At 39.3% G+C, this 27,142-nt stretch overlaps 1 protein-coding gene across 1 annotated transcript in view; it reads left to right on the top strand.

The window, feature by feature from the left end:
- Positions 1–243: 243 nt before the first annotated feature.
- Positions 244–27,142, top strand: part of LOC139476069 (dynein axonemal heavy chain 5-like) — a 71,783-nt gene continuing 44,884 nt past the window's right edge. Inside the window, exons 1-24 of the mRNA XM_071259308.1 lie at positions 244–354; positions 2,489–2,538; positions 5,212–5,298; positions 5,943–5,975; positions 6,401–6,463; positions 6,653–6,724; positions 7,279–7,338; positions 11,278–11,451; positions 11,838–12,030; positions 12,692–12,857; positions 13,854–13,947; positions 15,266–15,364; positions 15,733–15,914; positions 16,504–16,623; positions 17,303–17,504; positions 18,472–18,567; positions 19,241–19,504; positions 19,623–19,688; positions 20,598–20,827; positions 21,320–21,471; positions 21,850–22,057; positions 22,898–23,118; positions 23,485–23,744; positions 25,952–25,963. Coding sequence (XP_071115409.1) covers positions 252–354; positions 2,489–2,538; positions 5,212–5,298; positions 5,943–5,975; positions 6,401–6,463; positions 6,653–6,724; positions 7,279–7,338; positions 11,278–11,451; positions 11,838–12,030; positions 12,692–12,857; positions 13,854–13,947; positions 15,266–15,364; positions 15,733–15,914; positions 16,504–16,623; positions 17,303–17,504; positions 18,472–18,567; positions 19,241–19,504; positions 19,623–19,688; positions 20,598–20,827; positions 21,320–21,471; positions 21,850–22,057; positions 22,898–23,118; positions 23,485–23,744; positions 25,952–25,963 — 3,207 coding nt within the window. The 5' untranslated portion in view covers positions 244–251. The remainder of the gene's footprint in view (positions 355–2,488; positions 2,539–5,211; positions 5,299–5,942; positions 5,976–6,400; positions 6,464–6,652; positions 6,725–7,278; positions 7,339–11,277; positions 11,452–11,837; positions 12,031–12,691; positions 12,858–13,853; positions 13,948–15,265; positions 15,365–15,732; positions 15,915–16,503; positions 16,624–17,302; positions 17,505–18,471; positions 18,568–19,240; positions 19,505–19,622; positions 19,689–20,597; positions 20,828–21,319; positions 21,472–21,849; positions 22,058–22,897; positions 23,119–23,484; positions 23,745–25,951; positions 25,964–27,142) is intronic.

Below are 27,142 nucleotides of genomic sequence, written 5' to 3' on the forward strand. Positions count from 1 at the left end.
CGTTTCATACCTACAATCTCAAGTAAAAATAACGAGCAATAAATATTTGTTGCAGTATTTTTATCGCGGACTATTTTGTATCCCCCACAGCGCGGAAGTCAGAACACGTGCGCGGTAGCACAGCTCAAGGATGACGCGCCTACTTAGTTCGAGTGTTGAGTGAGAACTCGCAGTAACAATTCATTTCTCACAAGGGCACTTGGACACAACTGGACTGTTGATTGTGAGGGGATACTAATAATTTCCTCAAAATGGGTGACGTCGAACAAGACGGCGGGCCTAGTGAAAAAGAGCAAAACAAACCTGACAGTCCCAAACCTGATCAAGAAGTTGCGCCCCCTCTGGTAACCAAAGGTGAGTGGTAGAAGCGTCATGACTCAAAACGTTCGACCTTGTCAGTTACTAAATGGTTTAGATTTACAAGTCACCATTTCCGCTTCTTTTATTTGTATTGCACAATTTAGCGCATACAAGTTCATTTCTGTTCAAGAAAGTGAAATCAATAGGATATGACGACCTAAACAAACCTATCTGAGCGTCCCAAATATTCAGACACAGAGGTCGACAAATCCCCTGTCAGCTGTCATTTTTGTGTGTAAATATTTACTTAGCGTGTACACAGATAACGTATTTGTCATTTTTTGCAGTTCAGATTTTAATCCGTTTTTCAATTTATCAGTCTCAGCTTATTTTTTTTTAAATTGAATGAAGGTTGTAATAAGTTTTAAAACAAATTAAACAAATTAAAATAAGAATGCTTCTAAGTGTTTGAAATGAAATAAATCCTAGGAAATATGACACTTGCAAAAATACATACTCTAAGCTTGGTAAAGAAAATTAGGCCTGTTTACTGAATATTTTATATTGCATTTTTTGAAAAATTAACTACAAAACTGCCAAAGTCAAATTTAACATGTTCCAGATTTGAAAATGTGAAATTAATTAACATGTGTTCTATGTTAAGATTTAGTAATCTGGTGCTTGACAATCTCTAGTTTTATCCTCTCGAACCTAAGTGACATGTTGTTCGTGCTATATGTAATATATTGGGCATACAGTGTCAAACTGCAAATGCCACATGAGTATTAAACAAACAAACACACTTATCATAATCAACAGTTTTATCACTAAGTTACCATAAATTCGCACTCTATGTAGACAAGCCAGACTCGATTGACTGTTAAGTAAATATGTACATAGTGAGTTTGTTTCCCATCAGTAGGATTGTCTGATATATCCAGCACCCCATTCACAATCAAGTACCTCGCCCACAATGCAATCTTTCATGATAAGAAACGGAAATGTACTCACGATCACGCCCGGAGATCCTCTTGGGCTTATGGTGTTTTATTTGTGCTTAACCACTGAGACGCTATGCATGATTGATTACTCTGAAAGGGACAATTTTCTCGTCTATCTATTATTTGCACATGCAATTTGTACATGTAGTCCATTTAGCTCAATGCAACAGTAAATATTATCAAGTGTCTGCTGTGTGATTCAAGGTATTAGAGGCCGATGACTTGTTGATATAAAAGAGCCTATTGATAAGACAGCCATTAGAGAAGAGCGGTGACTGTATTGATAAAGCTGATGTCTGTACAGTTTATGAACTGCATGCTACATTCTTTGACCCCAGCAACTGGAGTGTGAATCTGGACACTACCCAGTGTGTCTGTCACGTACTTGTAGTTGAGTCTTATGAAGGTTATCTGGAGGTATTAGTGATTAATATCTTCTGTTGCTTTTATTTGGCATTTGTTCTTTAGTATATGGTTTTGAGTATTTGACTCCAAATTTAACTATTATGGAATATTAAAATTATGGTGCAAATAGTTTTCTAGTTCTGTCAAGTTTGTTAAAATATTCTATATGGTGTTGCCGCCATCTTCAATGCCTGCAACTTATATGGTATAAATGAGTGTATGTGTGCTCTGATTTGACTGATTCCGGAATAGTTTGTTTTTATGGTTGTAAATTAAAACTGATGATAAATATATTTTTGTTACACTTCCAGTTGTCCTATTTAGTGACCACTTTAAAGAAATATTTAAAACAAAATTATTCAAATTTTAATTTTGACCAATGATCCAGTATTTTGAAAAACATATATGTAAACCAAGAAATAGAAATTAATAGCCTTGCCTTGTTTACAAATTATTGATATAAATATAAAAAAATGAGTGTCGTGACTTTAAGGGGAATAAATCTCTATGAAATTTAGAATCCTGGTAAAATCCTCGTTTATCTGGAGATCACACAAGTTTGAAAAAGGCCTCTTGTGTGGTTGTCCCCCTTTGAAAAGGATTTAATTTGATTCTGTCTTGACAGACCTTAACAGTGTTCAAAATTATAGATGACAGTCAAGGGGTAATTGCCGTAGCCCCAATGTTAATGGCCCCAAGGTTCAGTTACTACAAATATCCTAAGGCCCCCGGGGGAACTGCATAGCTTTGCTTGAAGATGCTCACCCATGTTTGTGTTACAGGAGATGACAAGGCAAACAAGAAGCCAGCTCCAAAGATGCAGGTCTCTAAGGTGAGGAATTGTTTGTTTTTTTAAAAAAAAAAAGGAATTATTCTAATACATTCTGATGAAATGATAAGAATTTGTTAACAGTCTTGAGACCATTCAAATTTGGTAAGCGAGTCTTGCATTTATTTTTGTAGATGTATAATTTAGTTAGAATGAAAATCAAGTTGAGTATGTTGTTTCGTTTTTCAATAAATCCAAATATGACATTTTGTTTATTTATTTCCAACTTTGTGCCAGTACGTTTGTTAATCCATTTTTATCAATCTGTGCCACAACGGTTTTACTTGTGTACATTCAAATAACAGATGGATAATAGATTTTATTTTTATTTTTTTTCTTTATCAGAAAGTGAAAATGATTTAATAAGGATAGGTACATATCTTTGATTGATAACACTTCCAAATTGTTACCATGAGTTACAATTGATAAAGTTCTTGTACAGAATATACCTGATTTTGCATTTTAGAAAAATTAGTTTTATTGTAATTAATGTGAATAGACTGCTAGCTTCACTTTTTGTTGTTGAAATGAAGGATCCCTGTTGATGTCAATATTGAAAATATCAGAAGTAGCAAGATTACCTTCTGTATACATATGCTGTAGTTAGCTGCAATATTGGACCTGTAGAATAGGTCTTCAGGAACACAGGCGACTATGCTTGTCGTAAGAGGTGACTAAAGGGTTCGGGTGGTCAGGCTCGTTGACCTGGTTGATGAATGTCATCTTATCCCAATTGGGCAGATTGATGCTTATGATGTCAATCACTGGAATGTCTGGCCCAGACTCAATTATTTACAGACCGCCGTCATAAAGCTGGAATAGTGTTGAGTGTGGCGTTAAACAAACAAACAAGAAACAAACAAAACTGTAATATTGCTGATAAGATATAAAGAAATATTTATTATTTCATTCTATGTATAAACTGTCAAATGCTGGGGTTTGCATCAAGTCTGAAACATAAGTCTAGTTATTAATTCTGTATGGGTTAGCAACTTAACATGTGGAAGTTGATATGTAATAAAATTAATCTAGTTTAATATTAAGCACATTAGGTTTGTTAAAGGACCTTCTGGCTAGTTGAAGAAACTTTAAATTGTTTTTGAAGTATGACTCTGCAATTATATTGTCTCAGGCATATTGGCTATTAGTGTTCAAGTGTAACATTATCATAATGTTTACCTATATTAATAATAACAAGGCTCTTTATTTAAATCCATCCCTTTTAGGTTTCCAGAGCTTTTATTGACAAAATTGATCTAGTTTTTTATGCTATCACTTAGCAGAGCCAATCAATAGGGCATGCGACAAACGTACCATTGCTTCAGTGATCACACTGATTGACAGCAATAGACACTATAGCCGCTCGCCTTATAATACAGGCTGAGAATAAATTCCTTTTATAGGGGGCCACTTACTGTAAATGTGTCGGACGTGGCATGTTTTATGTTTGGTTATGGTCATTGAAAAGGTACATTGTATTTTTCTTAAGCTACGTTATTCTACAAATAGTTATGGATAATCTAATGTTCTTGTTAAGTGATAATTAAATGACATGGTCAAAAGACTGTTACATAGATTTGCATTTAGTGAAAATGGAGAAACATTTTAAGACTTCTTTATGAGAAACGCAGGTTTTTAACAGTTTCAGTTATTTTAGATTTTTAATGATGTGTTGATGACTTTATCGTTTTGTGAATCATGTTAAATAATATGTGATTATTTTGTGAATTTTTTAGATTAAGCTACATTTTCCAATCATTGACAAAGGACAGTATATAAGAGGCCTTTTGGGTCCATAGCATCAGCATTATATTAAATTGTCAAACTTTTCAGAATTTTTTACAAAAGTAATCAAACATATTTAAATGAATAAGAATTAGACTTTGGTATTTTCAACATTTGCTTTAATTTGGCAGTATGTGTATGGGTTTGGCTAATTGGGTGAAACAGCTGATTTTAGAAGATTTCGAGAAGTGATTTTACTAATACAGTCTTACCTCGCTATTGCGCCCTTCAGTATAGCACTAACTCGGTTACAGCATGCGGTAATGCATGGCTCACAAAATTTATGTACATTTTTAAAAAACTTTTACACTGACATGATGTTTTTTCCCCATCCAAAAACTTAGCCAGCTGATCACTGCAAGCACCCAACACCGGAAATACCGGAAATACCAAGTCCACAATTTATTCCTGTTATTACGCTCTCTGGTTATTAAAACATATTGTATATCTAGACTTATGTTTTCTAAAATATTTTATTAATCAGCTAGTCTCTGACTCAAGCTGATTTTCTTAGCAGATACATACAGTAAGTACTGTATTTGACGTAATAAGCGCCCAGGGCGCTCTCAAAATTAGAAATAGGGGGATCTTATTAGAATATTAATTTGGTGAAAAACAACAGAGTTGAAAGGTCAAGTCACTGACATGCTCATGTCAGTAGTTTGAAAAATATTTTTTTCCTTTATTTTATGACTTGACTTTTCCCTTGGTCCTTTGGAATATCTCAGTCTGAGACTTGAGCCACTAGTCTGAAGCCTGTGTGTTCTTGTACGATCAGCTAATAAGTACAAAAGGTGAAAAAAAATAGTGCTAGGATCTGAGAGACTAGTAATCAAAGGACTAGTAGACTGAGGTGTTTGTCACTGACTGCTATGTATGTTTTGTGTGCAGGCCGCCATGAAGAAGATCGTTCTGGCCGGAGACGCTATGAAGGAAGTCCAGCGGGCAAAAGCCAACAAGGATGAGAGGAAACTGCAGGTAGGTGGCGCTGTTTGTTGTTCTGGGATTACAGCTTGTCCTTGTCATGTCATGGACACGGCTTCCAGGGGTGATATTAGTTGAACCCATTTTTGTCTCCCTGTTGTTAAAGATGGTCTGTGAATATTGCTACTTATCTCCAGATTATGATAAACACCAGGTCTTATGAGGATGTCTTGTGCATCCTATCCTTTGGTGGGGCGGTCGGGTAGCCTAGTGGTTAAAGCGTTCGCTCGTCATGCCGAAGACCCGGGGTCGATTCCCGACATGGGTACAATGTGTGAAGCCCATTTCTGGTGTCCCCTGCCGTGATATTGCTGGAATATTGCTAAAAGCAACGTAAAACCATACACACTCACACCTATCCTTTGGTTCTCCATGACTAGATCCTCATTGGGATTTGGTTCAGAATCAATCCCCATCACGTTTATTTACAAGAACTGACTAAATTGAGGATCTGGAGATTAGTGGATAGTTGTTCATGCTATCAACCACCTGTGTGATTATTTACAGGTTGCTGTCATAGAACAAGAATATAGCCTGAATAAAACAACATTCACTCGCTAACACACTCCCTTACAGTTGAGCTGGAGAATGTAACCCGCTCCCTGAAATACTTTGTAAATATCTTTATTGTTTTTCAGATGGATGCAAGACATTCCTACCTCACTGAAAAGGTTTGTGAATTATTCTATTTGCCTTCATGTTGCTCTGCCAGGTGGGGATATTCCCATGTTTTGTCCAAACTGTTAACAGCCGGTGGTGAAGTCTTGTGGTTAAAGCGTTCCCTCGTCACAACGAAGACCTGGTTTCGATTCCCCTACATGGGTACAATGTGTGAAGCCCATTTCTGGTGTCCCCCACCGTGATATTGCTGGAATATTGCTAAAAGCGGCGTAAAACCATACTCACTCACTCACTGTTAGCTGAAGGTCAAACTAGATGATACAATTCAACTGATCAGGGATGTTAATTCTGACTTTTAGCCAATGTTACATGTTGATAAATCCATGATCTATTCAAACTGACATTGATTGAACCTGGTGTGCTGTGAGTTTCACAAGAATTCATTTGTGAAGAAGGTTTATTGTTGTTTTTGTAGATTTCGGATGCTCTTGGCCTTGATGCTGCTGTAGTAGAAGACTTCATCTTGGGAGATGACAAGGTGAGAGAAGAACAATATAATACATGAATATTTATTTATCTTGCTCTGTGTCCATCCCTCATATTCATGGCATCAAACAACTGAGAAAGGGAATGGCTGATAGTTGACCTTGAACTTGCCGTGTAGCCATGACACATTGTTTGTGATGTAACTGTGGGTGGAGAGTGATGTCGTGTTTTCTCTTTTCAGTTTGACCTTATTGACAACTTCTTTGCTGAGAAAGGAGCCAGAAAGTTGATGTTTTTCTATCAAGAGGCCTCTGTGAGTGCTATTTCTATTGCTTGATGTAGAAAGACGTTATAAGTTATCTTTTAGGGACTGAAATTAGGAGTCAACAATATATGTGTACTTTTATGTTATTTGAATTAAAGTCAGATCTTTTGCTCAATACCTCTTTCTGTTAAGATCTGACTCGAATCAGCTTGGCAGCTTCATTCAAAGAAACTAACATTTTTATTCCACTAGTCCTTATAATGATAACAAATGTCAAAACCCTTGAAAATGGCGAATTTCTACTAGTACTTATGATGCCTTTACCATTGGGCAGTTTGGCAAAGACTGCAGGACTAGTGCCAATTTCTAATGCTGCAGCTTTTCTATTCTTGGTACAAACAGTCAAAATATTAAGTGCAGCATGTCTGATTTCTGTATTTTGAAAATAAATGTAAATGCACAGTTCTGGATGGAGAATATTACTAGCTGAACTATGTTTTCACCCTGTCGTTTCCAATTTGGAAATAATGCTTGGTGGCAAGCGTGCAGTGACTTTCCGATGACATTCTTCTAACATTTCATCTGACTGTTTCCTGTTGCAGAAGACAACCCCGACTGGTAACCCCAGCAAGAGGTTATTTATCACAAGCGGGGACACTGAGGTAAGACACGTTCACCACGTTCACCATGTTGTGTTTTACAGTCTGACATGACTGGCCCACATTGACATGACTACCTCGACATGGGAAATATACATGACATACATGCACTGCATCAAATGGCTTGTACTGAAATAACCTTTCTTCTCTCTCACAACAGGATTTTGACCAACCTCAGTTATCCTGTATATTGTATCTCCTATCTGTCATGATAAATACCCTACTGCAGGAATGAAGTATTCTGCACACTTTCTGCCATTTTGGTAGGGGATGCTTGCATAAGTAAACATAATATTTAATTATCAAAGTTAATACAAAATACTACATGTTTGTCTAAATGTGGCTCTGATGGATGTCACTGATGAGGTTGTTGCATTATGGAATTTCTATTTTCGAGTAGTTTCTTGAGATTGATGGTTTGCTTTGATATTCGTTTTCAAATGCAAGCGAAGTAATTTTTTCTGCATATTCTGAGCTCTATCACCCTATTTTTCAAATAGTGACGCTGTCACGCGCGGCTATATTACTAGCATCAAACAAACATGGCTGATAGCTGTCTTGCAAAATGCATGTGATTCTCTTTTAAAACTTTTGTTTCAAGCCCAATTCTATTGGCATGAAAATAGTGATTCGATGAAATTACTTGAGTGAGAGAAGGCCTGTGCTAAGCTAGTGATGGGCGAGATTGAGATGGTCATGTCACTTCCAAAATTAGCTTGATGGCAAGGGTCCAGGGTATTTAACACTACACAACGGAGATATAGTACCCTGGATAATCAAGGATGGCTCTGGGTTTGTTTTACACTTCTTGTTTCACAATAATGTAAATATAAGCAGTACACATGCACTAGCCTGTTAAGCAGATTAAATGCAGACTTGACCTTTACACCTTTCGTTTTTCAAATTCTTTTCCTTTCATAAACACACACTAAACTAGCAAATAATTGTTAAATAAGTTTTTGCAATGAGGTGTTTATTGATATTGTGTCATTCGTACACCATTACTAATATATTATGCTCACATAACATTCAAACACGAGGGGTTTATAGTGTTGTTTGTGACATTGTTTATTGCGTCAGTGGTAATCGCCCAACATTACGGCAACATAACCAGGTATTGTTGCATGTTAATTACAGACTGTACCTCTGGCATTTTGCCATGATCTGTTACCTGGGGACATTGGACGAGGTCTGTCAGCTTGAATCTTGACTGCCTCCCATTGCGTTATTTATTGATCATATAAAGATAAAGATTGGTATTGATCAGTACTCAAAGTTGTGTGATTTGTACCATTAAGCACCGTCTGTCATCACTCAATGGGTTTACGATGCCGCCGTCGTTGGGAACTGTGTTATCATTTCCTTGTATTTGTCAACAGGAAGTGTTTTTCTGTTCATTTGTAGATAAGTCCTATTATATTATACATAAAAGGGAAAACGAGAAAAGCAGTGATGTTATCACAACTTCAATCAAATTGTTATTACTCTTGGCGCAAACACCATCTAGGATTTATTGCCGTTACATTGTTACAGTTTTAACATCGGTATATTGATTGTGTTTGTTGTGAAATGGGATATATTGTGTCTGATTACACCTGTGATTGGGGCTTGAAAGGTAGTTGTGTTTAACACAATTCCAGCTTGTATACTAATGACTGTAATTACAGTGGCCTAGATGTTTATTGTGAAAGCAGCCATTGTGTGATGAAAGTGTTTGGGTATTGAGCCTTTCTGTCTAAATCACTTATGAGTAGGCTGCACGAATGTACTGTGTTGACAATAGCTTCAAGACGGTGTATGTTATGAACTTAATTATAAGGAAAGATATATTTATAGGATTTTGGTTGTGATTAATAATGGTGTTTCAAGGCAGCATGTTGACAGATCTTAAAGATACCAATGGTGTTATGCCTTTCCAGTATGTATCAAGATGTTGCAATTAGTGCACTACATGAAAGTCAGACATTGTTTCTGTTTTATTTGGGTACTCATTAGTCAGTTGCTAGGTGAATATTATGAAATGCAAGTTAGCAAAGGGAGTTTTGAATAACTCCAATTGACCCTAGTCACACCTTTTGGCCCAGTTAAATTTTGAAGTTGTCAGAGCTACAGATAAGCTCTTGGTGTTGTAGGTATTTTACCCATGCATTTTAAAATCATTGGGTTTCAGTAATTCTATCTGGGTATTCAAATTTCTGTTACGCACTAGTTTTTACACATGTGGGTATTTAAGTTAAATATTTAAAAACACTATTCATCTAGTCCCTGCAAAATGGTGTCGTGTGGGTTCGAGAGCTTTATAGGACTCAAAAATACAACAATACTTCCACAAGAATGTGTGATTGCAAATGATCATGATGTAACTGTCATCGTGGAGTTTGGCAAGGTTGAGGGAATGCCCGTTTATAATTTCAAAATAAGTTGCTGATTTGTTTATCGAATATGCAGGGTTACTTCACAATATTTTGATGATACGCACAAGTTTTATTTTTCTAGCGTATCTGTAATGTTCGCTGCATATTTGATACGCTTGGATTTTATTTTACTGCGCATTTGTGCATTTTTTATGCGTATTTTACGCAGATACGCAGCTTATCTGGAGCTCCAAGTTGTAGAAAAATTTGTATGAAAACTAGTGTTCTTTTTCACACTTGGAGCTTTGACTTAACCGAAGACACAAGTATAGTTAAAAGGAGTGAAAATACAGGTTGAATTTTGTCAACTTCAAGACTATGAGCAAGTCTGTGACTAAAAATGAACTCTTCACCATGAGGTGTACAGACTTGGTCGATGTCTAAGAAAATCAGCGTAGGTCTAAGAAATATGCTTGCTGAAAACATGTAAAATCTGCCCTTTTGATACGCTGTAGCATGGTACAGTTCGTGTTTTATGCAAGTGTTGAAATGAACAGTTTTTAATAATTTTGCTGTATTATCAAATTTCAAATCCATGTTAATCCCTTGGGCTAAAGGGCCGTTGTTATACGTTATCCTCTTTGTGATCAAAGGGATCCCAACGTAGCACAAACTATTAACATTGGTATTTTTTTAGCCCTTTCCACAAAAGCCCATTTACTTGAAATGAGATATAGTTTCCAGAATAGTTAGTGTTTCCGGAATGTTCATTGATAACATAAAAATCGGTTAATTTGTTGCTATTTTGCAGCATAAGCTGATAAAGCAGGCTAAAATTGGAGTTCTAGGCTATTTTCGAGCTAATCAAGTCTGTCCCCTAAGTGAATTTATGATGCAACTTGTAATCAGCTGGACATTCAGACACAAACAAAATCTCCGTAATCTCCTAGCTCAGCCAGTCAGCATCGTCAGTTGGTTGAAGGGATAGGTTTTATTGTTTCAGGATTTTATATTCTGTTATAGTTCTTTTTTTATATGATTATGAATGATATGAGTGATATGAGTGGTGGGACAATATTATGGGGTAGCAGGGGCTGTGGGGTAGCCTTGTGGTTAAAGCGTTCGCTCGTCACACCGAAGACCTGGGTTCAATTCCCGACATGGGTACAATGTGTGAAGCCCATTTCTGGTGTCCTCCGCCGTGATATTGCTGGAATATTGCTAAAAGCGGCGTAAAACCATTCTCACTCACTCCCCATTGTCGGGTAGCAGCACATCAGTGTTTGTTTCTGTTATATGTTGAACCAAGAAATCTATATGTAAAAGAAGATAGTTTGTATACCATTTGTTGGCTGTTCAGTCAACTAATGTATTACAAAATTCACTAGGTTTACAAATCAGTACAAGTTAGTGCACAGCAATGATAATGGCAGTACACAGTAGAGTGGTAGTGCAATGATTGTATGCTTCCGTAATGAATTAAACAGAAAGGCGTTGAAAAGGCCTGAAAAAGGTCTTGAATTTTGTGAGTGACATGCTGTAAAGGCCCTGCATTCTGATTGGTCCTGTGTACGTCTGTGTTTCTCAGGGTCTACACGGAGTGTGTCTGTACTTCCTGAGGTTGTCAACCAAGGCCATCTCGAACAGAAACATCGCAGACGAGGTCAACTTCGGAATGATGGACTGCAACCAGGGGCAGGTGCTCAGTGGGTTCGAGAAACACATGTCAAAGGTCATACTGCCAGCTCTGAAATCTCTGGAGGTAGGTAGCAGAATAGTGGAAATTTGAGGCTAATTTCTTTTTTTGTAAGATTTCATTTTTGTAATATCCAAGTAGTATGTTTGTGAATGCAGTGATTTTTCAGATTCGCATGTGTTAAATCAAATTTGACTTGAATATAAATCCTTTGGTATCATTCTGGTATATTTGATTGGTTATGTATTTATGCAAAGGGGCCGTGTACTTGTCATGACAAAAACCCGGGTTCGGTTCCCCACATGGATACAATGTGTGAAGCCCATTCCTGGTGTCCCCCGCCGTGATATTGTTTGACTATTGCTAAAAAGTGGCTTAAAACCATACTCACTCAGTTTGTGCACTCATGAGCAAGAGTAGAATGTGTTTTGAATTGAAGTTGTCCTTTCCAGCAATGGGGCACTTTGACAAATGGCAGCAATGGCAACAATGCTCAGGTTGAGGATTTCTTGGAAAACATGGAGAAATTCATCAGCAGCCTTATCTCTGCCCTGAACAACATGGAGGGCCAGGTCGCCCTGGAGGAGAACGGAACAGGGCACATCATAGATAGCATGGAGTCCCCTGCAGATTATCAGACGGCAGGTACGGTGTGGAATTCTTGAGATCTTAAAATATGATGGGAGAGGGGGGAAAGAGAAAAAAGATGTCATTTTGTTGACAAATCTTCACCTGCAAGGCAAAGTCTGAGGAATGTGTTCCTCTCTCTGTTAGGTGTAAGGTAGAAGAGTTGTTTGTGTTCTCACTTATGAAGTTCAGTGCCACTTGCACCAAGTAATCTTAACATAAAGATCCTTGTTACTCCCTCAATGAGGCTGTAGAGACACAATGAGGCCGTAGAGACACAATGAGGCTGTAGACACAATGAGGCTGTAGAGACAATAAGGCTGTAGAGACACAATGAGACTGTAGAGACGCAATGAGGCTGTAGAGACACAATGAGACTGTAGAGACAAAATGAGGCTGTAGAGACAATAAGGCTGTAGAGACACAATGAGACTGTAGTAACGCAATGAGGCTGTAGAGACACAATGAGACTGTAGAGACACGATGAGACTGTAGAGACACGATGAGGCTGTAGAGACACAATGAGACTGTAGAGACAATGAGGCTGTAGAGACACAATGAGGCTGTAGAGACACAATGAGGCTGTAGAGACACAATGAGGCTGTAGAGACACAATGAGGCTGTAGAGACACAATGAAGCTGTAGAGACACATGGTGAAGCTGTGGACATCTGTTACAGCTGCAAACACTGAGTACCTGGAGAAGCTTGAGGAGCTGCTAAGCATGTGGTCCAAACAGATCGAGCAGGTCCTGGCTGAGAGTGAGCAGATGCGGCGAGAAGCTGATGACATCGGACCAACTGCGGAACTAGCGTACTGGAAGAGTCGTATGGCCAGATTCAACAAGTATGTCTTCCACCCTATTGTGTTCCCTTTTAAGCATTTTATATGCTAAATGTATTCCTTGATGATTAAAAAACTGGAATACAGTATTTGACTACCGTTTAACTCAGAATTTTTTTATTTTTTTTAAAATGGAAAGAAACCTGAAACGTGCGGCAAACTTTATGATGATGCGGGCGGTGCCTGAGAACCAAGACTATTATTTTTTTAAGCCTTATACTGCCTTTCTACACTTTTGTTTTCAAGAAGTTAGTAATATACTCAAGAAAATATGGGCGGTCGTAGAAATGTTCAGTCTTAGTAGGGGTGCTTTCAAGAGCTACTTCCAAATTGGTCTTGAAGTTGGTCAAGGGCAACTTATTGAGCTGGGTGCTTAATATAGCGAGAACGGTAGCTGGAATATTGTTGTCTGTGGAGTAAGAGGAATTTATTCCAATGTTTGTTTAAGTATGTTGTGCCGAGGTCAACAGAATGGATTTAATGTCCTGTGTCAAAACTGAGACACTTTTTGATTAGTCAAACTCGTTATCGCTCATAACTACAAATAGCCTCTGTCTTTTAGTGTTTAATCATGTAGAAGATTATTGGTGGATTTCCCCACGACTACAATTTACTCTCGGTGTTGTGACTGCAGAATAGTTAGACATTAAACTCCAATCATTCAGTCATGTTCCTTGTCACACGATCTTTTTAGAAGCAAATGAATCAATTTATTTGAGATGGTTGACTGCACTGAATAAACCTGATAATGATGACTTCTGTATTATTAATAGCCTTGGTTATGTAATCCTGCATTTTAGACTGTGATTGTGGCTGGCGTATTGAAAAACACGTACGTCACTGTTTCAGCACCATCTAAAATATTAGTCAATTACGCCTGTGGCCAGATATTGATTTTACTCGTTTGAGGACTCTGTAATTAGAAGAGAGATCAATTATTGATGCTGTCTGAAGCGGGATTGGTAGTCCGTGGTTGACTGTGATGAATTGTTTCTGCAGCCTCCTGGAGCAGATGAAGAACCCAAGAGTCAAGAGAGTGGTGGGCGTGTTACAGGTGGCCAAGTCCAAGTCACTGAAGAAGTGGAAGGAGCTGGTAAGATGATGGGGGCACTTTCTGGAATCTGCAGCAGCTGGACGCGCCAGTGTATCATATATCCATTTCATAAATACACTGGACCCAATTTTCACCATAACTTTGAAAAAGTTTTGAAAAAAAATTAAAAAAATGTTTGAAACTAGCGGTGATATCACCAATTATCTAATGCCTTGTTGCATTCCATTTAAAGAACAGCTGAGAATGTCTGAAACGAGGACTCCATCTTTTACAGCTAAAGTTCATTCATAAGGAGTTTTTTTATTTTTTTTAAATATTTAGGGCTTGTGTTAGGTAGCGCTTTTGAATGTAGTTCTATGTCAAACTTTTGATCAGAAGAGGCATTTGTTGTTGGTTCAAGGCTTATTGGCAAGGGACATTCTGTGGTCAGTTGGGGAATGTGAAATGAAGCTATGGTGGTGGATGGGTCCATGTATAGAAGGGAGATGTAATCCCATGGTAATCCCATGGATAATTGAGGATACATTAACAATGGCTGAAATTAAGCGTCAGGGTCAGTGGGTCCTTGTCATAAACATAGATAACTATATACCTTGATAGTGTCCAGCGGGACTAGTACTGCTGATGAATTCTTCCATGCTAATTTCAATGCTGAATTTATTGGATTAAAAATTAATAAAATATTGATTATGACCATGCTTATGAAATGATTATGAAGTTTGTTCCTCACATGTTTCTACGGACTAATGTCACTGATTTGATACAACCTACAGACTCATTATGCTCTTTTGGAAATATTTTGTTTATTGCTTTTGTAATGTCATCTAAGAGATGCACATATATTTTAAACCGGTGAAGATCCAGGTAGAGAAAAGGTCTTTAGCAACCCATGCTCGTCCTAAGAGGCGACTAACGGGATCTGGTGGTCGCTGACTTCGTTGATGCATATCATCGTATCCCAATTGCATGGGTTGATGCTCATGATATCAATCACTGGATTGTATGGTACAGACTCTAAAATTTACAGACAACCATTAAATAGCTGTAATATGCGTTAATGAACAAACACAGATTTCAGCATTTATCAAACATTGTTTCATCATGAGTGATCACTTGTGGCCCAGTTGTCTTACACAGTGTAATTCACTGTGCAGAGTTGCATCCCTTGCCTGTGTCAGGATCATTGATGGTTACAGGTCTGAATCCCAGATTCATCCCAAATATTATCCTGTCTTTCAATGCTTGAGCAATCTGCATCACTAGGACTTGCATTATAAAGCTGACTGTCATTTGTTCATTGTTCATTTTGATTAAGAACTATGCATTTATGCTGATATGTTTCGAATTTTGTGTCCAGGACGGTCGAATCACTGACGCTGCTAATGAGGCCAAGGACAACGTGAAATATCTGTATACCCTTGACAAGTTCTTCGGCCCACTTGTCAAGTGCACCCCGGTAAGTTCCTAATGCTGAAACCATGTGGGTATTCTGGACTAGAATAGGTTTCCAGCAACTCATGCTTGTCATGCATGGACAATTCATGGATGGGTGGTCAGGCTTGATTGTAAGTCAGCGTATGTACCGTGATGGTTGTTACTCAAAGCCTCTCTAGTATTTTTCCTGCCAGTGCTTTTGAGCAGTTTTCTCAACTGGATACCAGAACTGGATCAGAAAAGTATTTGTGAGACTAGTATTTACTGGTCTGTTACAGTTTATGATTAAAAGAAATATTTTAAGAATCTTTATTTGATACATTTCCAACCTAATATTTCTTAGAATGTGTGAATACAAATCAATGGATTATTTTGCTGATGTTTCCACAGGCCAGCATGGTGGAACACATCCCGAGTCTGATGAACGCCATCAGGATGATCTACAGCATATCCCAATACTACAACACCTCGGAGAGGATGACCTCTCTGTTCGTGAAGGTCACCAACCAGATGATCACCACGTGCAAGGCCTACATCATGCAGGGCGTGTCCAAGGTGTGGGAGCACCCCAGGTACGTTCAGCCTGTCTTCTGTTGTACTTCGGGCATGGTGGCCCAGTCGTTATGGGCATTGCAGTTTGCTACGCAGAGTTGCCTCCCTTTGGTGTGCCAGAATCCTAAGATCATGGTATGGATCACAGATTCGCCTGATTATGATTCTTGGGTTGCCAGCACCATACCTACCTGTGAAAATCTGGGTTAGAATAGGTCTTCAGCAACCCATGCTTGACTTTGCTTGTCGTAAGAGGCAACTAACGGGATCGGGTGGTTGCTGACTGTTGATGCAGGGATTGATGCTCATGATGTCAATCACTGGATTGTCTGGTCCACTCGATTATTTACAGGCCAACGTCATATAGCTTTAATATTGCTTAGTGTGGCATTAAACAGCAAATAAATACAAATTGGAACTGAATAAAACTGACAGAAATGTTTTGTCCAGTTCAAGCAGGACAAGGACAATAAAAAACAGGAATAGTGACATTTAAACTTGTCTTCTGAACTAGTTTCACAAAAGATGACTTTATAAGGCTAGGAATGGTGACATGTACTGCCTGCCTTCCCCATCAACTGTGACACTGTAGCTGTCTTGTTTCTCTAGGCTCCTGCTGCTGCAGAGGCTGGGGGAGTGCATCAAGCTGAACCAGGAGTATCAGCGCCACTTCCACAAGACCAAGGCACGGCTCCATGAGACACCCAATGAGAGGCAATTTGAGTTCAGGTAATACATTACTGTTCTGTTCATTTATATTATCGGGGCGGTCGGGTAGCCTAGTGGTTAAAGCGTTCGCTCGTCACGCCGAAGACCCGGGTTCGAATCCCGACATGGATACAATGTGTGAAGCCCATTTCTGGTGTCCCCCGCAGTGATATTGCTGAAATATTGCTAAAAGGGGGGTAAAACCAAACTCACTCACTCATTTATATTATCATAGATTCACAATAAAATTTAATTCTGTTACTTTCATGTAAAATATGGGATGTAGTAAAATGTTGGCAGTAAACTTGTAACTTGTGTCTTGTGTTTGTGAATTGCCTATTTCTAGTATGACACCCTTGTTGGGGACAGATAAGGCTGCCAGGACCCCTGGCTAACTTAGGGATCGGGTGACACTGCCCCAGGCTGATTGTGTGTCATGGCGCTCCGATGTTGAGGATCAGTATTTATGCTATCAACCAATGGTTTTCCTGGCACATATTAAGTAGTTTACAGGTTGCCATGATACTGCCAGAATATTGGGCCAGTTAAGACTTGGAAAAGGGGGGAAAGTTGATTTATTGATTTTATTGCTTTTGTAGGTTACTGATTTTAAGGGTTTGGGTGAGAGTTGACTACTGATAGATTTAGTTGTAAGCCTGTTCTTACGTTTATTTTGAAGCACTTTTTACCTTCTTTCCAGTGAAAACTACATCTTTGGCAAGTTTGACACATTCTGCAAACGTCTGGATAAGATCATCGACATGATCAACACGATAGAGATGTTTGCTGGGGTTCAGGACATCAAGATAGAGGGTATCGACACCATCATCGTCAGGTACAAGACCATTGTTGATGTCACCAAGAAGAAGAACTACGATGTGCTGGACCACAGGAAGCAGGAGGTCAGTGTCGCATCACCATGACAACTGTCAGTCGCTTTGTACTGGATGGGTCACTCGGCACTCTGGATGTCTGTGACTCCTGTCAATTCTAAATGTGTACCAGCCTTGGTGCATGTATTTCTCATTATTTGGTTCACACTGTCCATGATTAGCATAGAGCTTCACAAACAATTGATTTTTTATTGTTGGTACATTGTTCGTTTTGGGACCCATTCTTCATTCCTGTATAAAATCATTAGTGAGAGTCGCAGGAACTCACAGATAGAAAGTCAGTCTCGCGTAAATCTCTGTGATAGGCATCAGAACGAAGTTTTGGAACAATTTGAAATTCATAAATAATAGACTTGTGAAGCTCCGGGTTAGAATAAGTCTTCAACAACCCATGCTTGTCGTAAGAGGTGACTAATGGGATCAGGCTTGCTGACTTGGTCGATGTATTTATTGCATCCCAATTGTGTGGGTTGATGCTCATGATATCAATCACTCTATTGTCAGGTCCAGACTCGATTATTTACAGACCGCTGTCATATAGCTGGAATATTGCTGAGTGCGGTGGAAAACAACAAACAAACAATATATATAATAACCACTATGTCTAATGAAGAATAGATTCTAAATATCAGATTTGAATACCACTTCTCCAATGTGCGAAGCATTACCATTGTGAGGTATGGTGTAGTGAATTAACGTTTCAAGTCACATCGCCTGTATTTCAACCATATATTGACTGGGTATGAAATGCACTAATTGCACTAATTTAACTGGTCGGCTGTGTTTTTCAGCCCTAAATTAAACAAATAAATTTGTAAGGGTAGTTTTCAAGTAAGTGCATCTTCCCCATATATTGCACTAGCTGTCTTGGTCAGAAGAAATTTTACAGTGGTCAAAGGATCTAATTACACTTGCATTTGTCTAGTTGTCAACACTTTTGTAGACTCATGTATAAAACATCTGCTTTGTGTTTCAGTTCGATCAGGACTATCAGGATTTCCGGAACCAGATCGATTCCCTCCGGATGAGCATCCAGACCTTCATGGACTCGTGGTTCCAGAGATCTCTCACGGTGAGTCGACGAGCTGCAGCAGGCACTGACAGATACACTACTGGTCAAAACAAACATACCCTCAATCACAGCACTGACATTGGAAATCATGGAAATATTTGTTTGTACACTTCTAGTCAAAACTATGTACACATGGTTGTGATTGGTGCACAGTGTTAGGAAATGAGAGGATGTGTTTTCTGAACAATACTGTATATATAATTGGATGGGTTTGTTGCTGCAAGTTAGAATGGCTATGATCTTGACATGAGCTTATGTAGCATCAAAATATCAAAGGATTATGTGTATTGAGCATGCCCCTCGGTGATGTGGAATTTTGCGCTTCACAAATATAATTATTATTATGATTTGAAAGCTTTCATCACAAGCCTCACTATTATTACACTTCAAATCTTTGGTGTGTAGATTCAACGTGTACAGAAATTAAATAGAGATAAATTTAGGCCACAATCAACGTGATAAACTACTTTTTTAGATTTTCATCCAAATTTTACGAAGCTTGAGTTGTGCCATCTCTATTTTCATATATGTTTTTGTGAACAGACTGTTCAAGGCGTCTGTGAACATGAAACGTTGATTGATTCACATGAGGCCTGAACGTTGTTGGTGTATTTCATGGAGTAAACAAAAAAATGAACACAGGAATATGTTTATATTTATGTTTGATCGACAGACTGAGAAAGCCTTGGAGCTGCTGGACAAATTTGATGCCATCAGCGGAGCCCAGTTGGACATGAATGAGAAGTACATGCGCGTGATGATGAGCTATGGCAAAGACTTGGAGTCAATCAGGAAGATCTACCAGAAAAACAAGGGCGACCCCATCGTCCCCCGTAACCTGCCCCCCATCTCGGGCCGTATCGCCTGGGCCAGGCAGCTGTACAGGAAAATCGAGCTGCCCATGAAGGTGTTCAAGTCCAAGCCCGAGATACTGAAGGTCGGTACAGAAGTTTAAGAAGTTTGCTTCTACAGTTCTTGGAATTACAGAATTTCTGCATGGTTCTTATTTATTTATTTATTTATTTATGCTAATTTGTGTTAACTTGTTTTTGTAGCATGCTGAGGCCAAGAAGATAATCCGAAACTTCAACAAAATGGCTGGTGTTTTGCTTGAGTATGAGGTAAGATATTGAAAAGAGGATCGCTTTGAAGGTTCAAATTCCTTGTATTAGTTTCATGATAGCATGGTTTGAAATTGTAATTGTTTAAACATATTACTGTATTCGATGTAGTAAGCGCTCATGGCGATATTTTCTAATATATTGGCTAGTGATGAACAATCCCAATTAGCACCCCTTCCGATTGATCAATGTACACAAGACTTATTTATTCGCGTATAATACGCACTCGTGTGTTATATGCACCCTTAATTAAGGGCAATTAAATTCTGGAAAAATATATCTGTCGTATATAAACATTTCAGACTGTCAGCATAAACCACGAAATTTATCTTTCAACTTTCAACCAAAATAATAATCCAATAAGAACCCCCTATTTCTAATTTGAGAGCGCCCTGGGCGCTTATTACGTCAAATACGGTACTTCCTTGCAAGTGGTATTATGTTTAGTCCGTGAGAATTGGACTTCTTACAAGTGAACTGGGCAAACACCTGGAAAATAATGAACACACACACTGAACAGGTTTTGAAATAAGATCTCTTCTGGTTGGCACTCCATCCCAAGATCACACCTGACCATCTTCATCATTGCCCTCCGGGGCAGTGGAGTAGCCTAGAGGTTAAAGTGTTTGCTCATCACGCCGATGGCCTGGGTTTGATTCTCCACATGGGTACAATGTGTGAAGCCCATTTCTGGTGTCCCTCGTCGTGATATTGCTGGAATATTGCTAAAAGTGGCGTAAAACAACACTCACTATCATTGTCCAGTGGCACACTTGAAAAATGGTTTCAATCCCCGACTTTTAACTATTACAAAATAGTACTCCATACTTTCTTTAACTTTCTGAAAGTGTCAAGTATTGACAATTGATGCTAAGCCAATTACTGATGATGAACCTGTGATGTTGGCAGCTGCTGTATCACCGTGGCTGGTTCCGTGCCGTGGAGGCAGCGAAGAGCGGACTGCACGCCTCACTTCTGGTGAAGCACCCGGAGTCTGGCGACCTGTTTGTCAACTTTGACCCCCAGATCATGGAGCTGATCCAAGAGGCCAAGTGCCTGCAGGCGATGGGACTGGAGATCCCCCGTGAGGCGAAGGAGCTTGTCGTGAAGGAGGAGACAATTAGGAGCAACCACACCACGTAAGTCAACCTTGGAACAGTGATAAGTCCCTGTTATTTTTGGTTGCTTTTGATTTCTGCCATATATTATTAATGAGTTGTTGGTGGAAGTTTTTCCATGAGGATCATCCGTTTTCATTTGCTGTGCAGAGTTGCATCCCTTTGTTGTATGATGATCAGGATTTGAATCCCCGATTTGCCTTGATCATGATCCTTGGTTTGTCACCACCCATGCTCTTGGGTTCCACTGAAATTGTCAATGCCATCTACCACCTGCATGTCATCAGGATTTTCTCTGACATTTGCTGACATGGGATAAAAATGAAATGCTATTGCTCAAACAGACGCATCCCAATTCATGCACACATTTCAACCATAGAATACCAGGATGGCATCAGATATTCATATTGGACATTTATTTGTTATAATATGATATGGTTGAAGCATTATTTTACAATGTTTATTATGTTTTTGAAATAGCAGTTAAATGTTTGACTCTTCTTTGTCATGCAGCCTACAGGAAATCCTGTCTGAGTACAAGTGCATTGTGGGAAGTATTGCCCATGCCCTGTTGCCCTTGATGAAACCGTTCCAGGACCGCGTTGAGGAGGCCCTCGGTCCTGGGATGACCAGTCTCACCTGGACTTCTCTCAATGTGGATGCATGTGAGTCTCAGTCATCACTTAGTGTCTCTCAAACTCTCACTTTGTCTCTCATACCTTCTCTCCATCTAGAGATTCTGTGGCAGAATAACAGGTTTTCACAAGCTTGAAAAGACCTTTAGTTTTGAAACCATGATTATGACGCCATTAATAAGTGAATATATTTCAAATATCTTTCTCATAACGTCTGAGGATGTCATTAAGTCCATATGACTATGCATGGCAAACAACATTCACTCATTTCAGTGTTTCAGTGTAATATTTTCAGTTCAAATCTTTTATGATGCACTTTTTAAGCTTTGTTGAACAGCATCAAAATTATTGCAAATAATTTTTTTGTTCAATAATTGTCAGTATTTAAATCGTATCTGCATTTTCCAGACACTTCCAAAATCTATGAGGACATGTCCTCCCTTGAGAAGTTGGTGAAGACCGTCAACGATGTCCTTGACTGTCGTATCGAGGCCGTTCTCCAGGAGATGTCCGTCACAGCACTCTGTGATCTGCCAGAGGATGAGGCCATTCCTGCTGAAAAGTTCCTGGAAATCACAGAGGACATCGTCAAGCAGGCATCAGAATCTTTAGCAACGTAAGTCTTCTTGAGTTTTACCGAGATTGTGTCAGAGGCTTGGCAAGGATGCGTGTTCATTTGATGACAGTTTTCAAGGCTAAACATCAAAGTACACAACACTACTAGTAGTTGCTGAAGGCAAGGGTGGTGCCATCCTCTAAAACATCCCAGTTGCATCACTTAGCCATGCCAGGATAGCTCAGGAGTAGGCTTAACAACAAATTTGTATGTAGCCAGCAGGACTTGCTCCTTTTAAAACTTACTGGCCCTTCTCCAAACTAGCTGGCCTACAACTCAATGGCTGAGGCTGTGAAGTGGGTTAAGCTGAGGTCACGTAGCCACTTAGCAGGGCTCTGAAAAGATTCAAACTCCTCATCTCTAAAACGTTTTTTCCCCCACTCTGAGATAAAATCTTGGGTTCCGTTTGCCTCATTTCATTGTGATTTATGAGCAAATAAAGAAGTTGTTCTACACAACATTACAAAATGGCAGACGGGTGTCATTCTACCGAGATGATGCTCTTAAAAAATTAAACGAACACTGAGAAGGGGCGAAATTTTGACTCGCCAGGCAGGCCATCAGCTTTACGTTTGAGCAAGCCCTTTGTAATTCACCTGGCAATGGGCCAGCAGTTAATTCGAACCCTGTAGCTGGGTTCGAATCCCAGGTTCTCCCTGGTCCATGGTTTGTCAGCACCATACCCAGACTTACTGGATTCACTAATGTTGTAGACATGTAAACAATATGCAGGACTTAAGGCTTTTCTCCCATATTAAGCTAGCAAGCTGTGACAGGTAAAAGATGACGTTTCATTTCCTTTTTGGTGTAGTTATGTGTGTGACCCTTCTTGCTTTCCAGGCAGAGTCAGTTGGTTGAGAAGTCAGTCAACGAGCTCGTGAGTACTCTGAAGGGCAAGCTGCTCCCCGAGGAGCGCACCCACCTGTCACCGGACGATGGCTACGCCTGCGTTCAGCCCGACACCAAGAACAAGAAGCAGCGCTGCCAGGAGTGTCAGCCATGTTGCTACTACAGCCTTCTAAACTACTTCACACAGCGCAACACCGAGGCCCTTGTCAAGTGTGAGTATTATTACCCATAAGGCTTAATTGATGGCGTCGAATACCTTTGTGATGTTTGCACATGTGCATTTTAGCAGTTCTCAATGCTGTTTGGTCAGTTGAAGAGATATGACGTTTTCATGACATTGCAGAGTTGCCTCCCTTTGGAGTGCCAAAATCCTGTGAAGGGTTCAAATTCATGGGTTCATATCCCAAAGTTGCCCACCTTTCTAGGTTTGTCAGCAGTGTACCCATGCTCCAGTGGTATATAAGACCTACTTCATTTTGGACTTCCCCTCCTAAATCAAGCTGACACATGCAAGCACTGTTCAAAGTGGCGTTAAGCCATACACCCTCTTTTGCTAAGTGTATGATGACTTCTCCTAGGTACCCGCCTGTCCCTGGACACCATCAAGCGTCGGCTGCAGGCCTCCAACAAGTACACTATGGGGGATGAGTTGAAGGAGGACCCCAAGCCTCCTCTGTTCAAGGCTGACGTCATCCTGGCCATCCCTAACATTGTGATGAAGCCAAGTTTGGAGGACCTCCAACACACCCTCAACAAGGCTGTACAGATCATCCTGAAGGCCTCGGCCAACATCCCTCAGTGGGAACACCAGACTCTGCAGCAGAAGCAGCAGCAGAAGGTAGGGATCATCCTCTAGTGTGCAGGGCTTTATTACCCCAGGCTTGAGTAGGAGAACCCGGGTCAGAATTAGTCCCCATCACTCCATGTCAATCAAGAGCTGCCTCTGTGTGAACATCGTTTAGTGTCATACATTGATGCTGTGCATTGTTGATCATGCTATCATCCAGATTTGTTTTTAGGATAGGGTGGTCAAAATTACTTACCTGATGTGGGACATTGTATGCTGATGCAGGGATTGTTGATCTTGATTTCATCCATGATTTGAGGAATCAGGTGGTCAACTGCGTGACCTGGTTCATAGTTTGTGTCCCTTCCCTGATGCTGTGAATTGTTGATCATGCTATCAGTCATTGGTTCACTTGGCCAGACTCGACTACTGACCAACGTTTGGTTTATTTGGTTCAGTAATGGTCCAGACTGGCATAAAATAGCATTGCCATTTTCACAATCTAGTGATCTGATTACACATTTTATCCCACTTGATCTTGTAAGACAATCACAAGTTTCAATTCTTTCAAATTGTGATTTCCTGCCTCTGCTTAAGAAAATGAAAGCACAATTCTTCAGATTCATCCAATGAACATGTAGGTGACGAGGATGAAAACAATTTCTGATAAGAATTATTTGGAACGGCATGAACAATTGCTTGTATTCTAGATCAATGTGGATCCAGTGTACTTAATTGTGTGTACACTATGCTGGTAGTTTACAAACTACACTGATTTAGCTTCAGCTTAGATAAGTAATGTTTTAACAAGTTACGGAATGGAGGTCCATCTTCCACAAAATCATCTTAGAGCTACAGGGATCGTATATCTGTTTCCTTCTCATTGAAATCAGATCTTTTCCTCCAATACAAAACATCTGTACATAAAGATTTAAGGACACCTGAAGTCACATCAGGTGAACTTTGTAATCAGCATCAAAGCTTCTAAATTCTGAGTATGAGAGATTGGAGTCTTCAGACAAACATGTGGATTTTTAATCTCGAAAGTGAATATAATTGTTAACTTCTGACAGCAAAAAAACAAAACCTTGACATCATTTTGTTGTGGATGTTATTCCCTGTTTCTGAGCGGCATGACATCTACACCCAAGAGTGACTATGATCAAACGAATATTTGTGTTTTGTAGGGGTTTTCATTTGTACCGATAAACATTTTCAAATTGTTGTAATGAAATTTAGCCAGATTGCTTAGAAACCTGCTGATCGGGTCAAGAACCCACTCATCCTTCATGTTGATTGGGTGGTCAAAGTTTCGCTCAGAAATAATATAGTGTGACCTTCTATGGAGTGTCCGCAGATCTTGGCCTATAGAGGTATCATATTGGAGAAGAAGATATGTGTTTGTGAGAGTCACAATGGTTGTAGCCTTCAGATCACCCTATGGAACGGGGCGTAGACCAGAGATGTATCATTGCATGGCTGTCTGGTTACCATTGTACAGCAAACTAACATAACGTGTTACTAACAATGGGTAGTAGCCTACTGCTGATGTTTGAATAAATACAGCTTCCGTACAGCTTCCAAACAGATACCATCACCAAATATATTCAGTGGAACCCCTCATTCAGAACACTTCCTATTTTCAGGAAATCCTCCTGATAAATTAATTTCTGATTAGCTCCCCTTACTCAACTCAAAAACCTCACCACATGCTCTCTTTATTCAAGTAAAACAAATGAAAAAGAATTGCATCTTAATCATGAATACATGTTCTTGAAAAATCAGAAATGATTTCAGAAAAACAGGGCATTTCAAACATTAATTTTTCTTTTTTCATAAAAGTTGTCTGGTAGATAGGCTTTCTGGATAATTGGGGTCCTGAAAAGCGGAGTTCCACTGTATAAGTTATATTTTATGTCAATTTAGGTCAAATTGCCTGTACATAAATGACCCATCAAAAACGATCTGATTAGAATATTATTTGGACCAGTATCTGAACTTGACTGCTAAAAAGAATATGAACTTGTCTGACTTCGAAGTCTTTATAGCATCTTGATTTTGAGCATCATTGTATAACAGAGCCCTGTCCTTTGTATGTAGTGAATTTGAGCATAAATTGATCAGTGACAAAACTAATAATGTTCCTACCAAGATCTGAATAAGTACTGGCGTAAGATGTATGCAAGCTGTATTTATATTTTACCTATAACCTGTGCAAGTTACCATGGTAATGGTGTTGTGTATTTTCCCGGTTTCAGGCAGACAGAAAGGTCGGTGTGACTGTGTGATGGCCACATTGTGTTGTGCTGCACGTGATGCTGTGCACAGTTGTGTTAGTCGCTTAGTACACTATTGGTGCATGTGGCAGTGATAGGCCAGTTTAGTTTGTGGGGCATCTTTGGCTCTGGTTTGGTATGGCATTTTAAATTGATTTTATCGGTAGGGTACTAGTGTCATAGACCTAACATGCGAACATCTATCTATAGGGGGGTGTATAATGAGTGTTCTAAACTAAGTATGAAAGTGGGGGTGTGGTGGGTTGGGGTGTGGTGTGGTGGTGTGTGGTGTGGTGGGGTGGAGTGGAGTGGGGTGGGGTGGGAAGGGGGGTCTAATGTTAACAGTTTCAGATTTAGTGGAACCTAGATTCAAATGCCATAGAAGACCTCAAGAATCTCAGGACAGCCGTTAATTTTGGATGCTGTATCTTGATACAAATCACTATTATTTGTAGTCATGATAGTAATGTATAGACATTCTTGAGTACCTATTGGTCTGTTGTACTGTTAAAAGGAGTACAATTCCACTTTTGCGTCAACATTATTTGCACAAATAATAGTTTGGGTTTGGTTTTTTTAATAGACCTTGCAAATATTAGAACTTCTGTTTCGTGCTCTGTATTGTTCTACCTCACTATTATGCTTGATGCTTTCTGGCTGGTGAAGCATCTTGCATTATGACATTTGTTTTGTGGGTGTTGCTGACTAAGCACATTTTCTGGAATTGTTGGTTTGCACATGCTTTGCTGTACTATGGGATGGCTGTGTCATTTTCTTGTAAATACTTCATACTTCCATCTTGGATAATTTTCATTTTCATTTTCAGAAATGATTTTGAACATGAACTTTTGTAGTGTCTATGTGTATGTTGAACATGTTCATGATAATCATGCTGTCGTGTTACCATATTCTGTGGTTTTGCAAATGTTGATTTAATTTCAGGCCTGACCAATATAATTTGTTTTTCAAAATGAAATGAATAAAAATGTCTGGTTTGTGTAATGGTAAAGATCTGGGGTAGAATAGGTCTTCAGCAACCCATGCTTGCCGTAAAAGGCGACTATGCTTGTCGTAAGAGGCGACTAATGGGATCAGGTGGTCAGGCTCGCTGACTTGGTTGATGCATGTCATCATATCCCAATTGCGTGGATCGATGTTCATGATGTCAATCAC

The sequence above is a fragment of the Haliotis cracherodii genome, unplaced genomic scaffold, assembly GCF_022045235.1.
Source record: "Haliotis cracherodii isolate W230 unplaced genomic scaffold, xgHalCrac1.p SCAF_3, whole genome shotgun sequence".
Lineage (NCBI taxonomy): Eukaryota > Metazoa > Mollusca > Gastropoda > Lepetellida > Haliotidae > Haliotis > Haliotis cracherodii.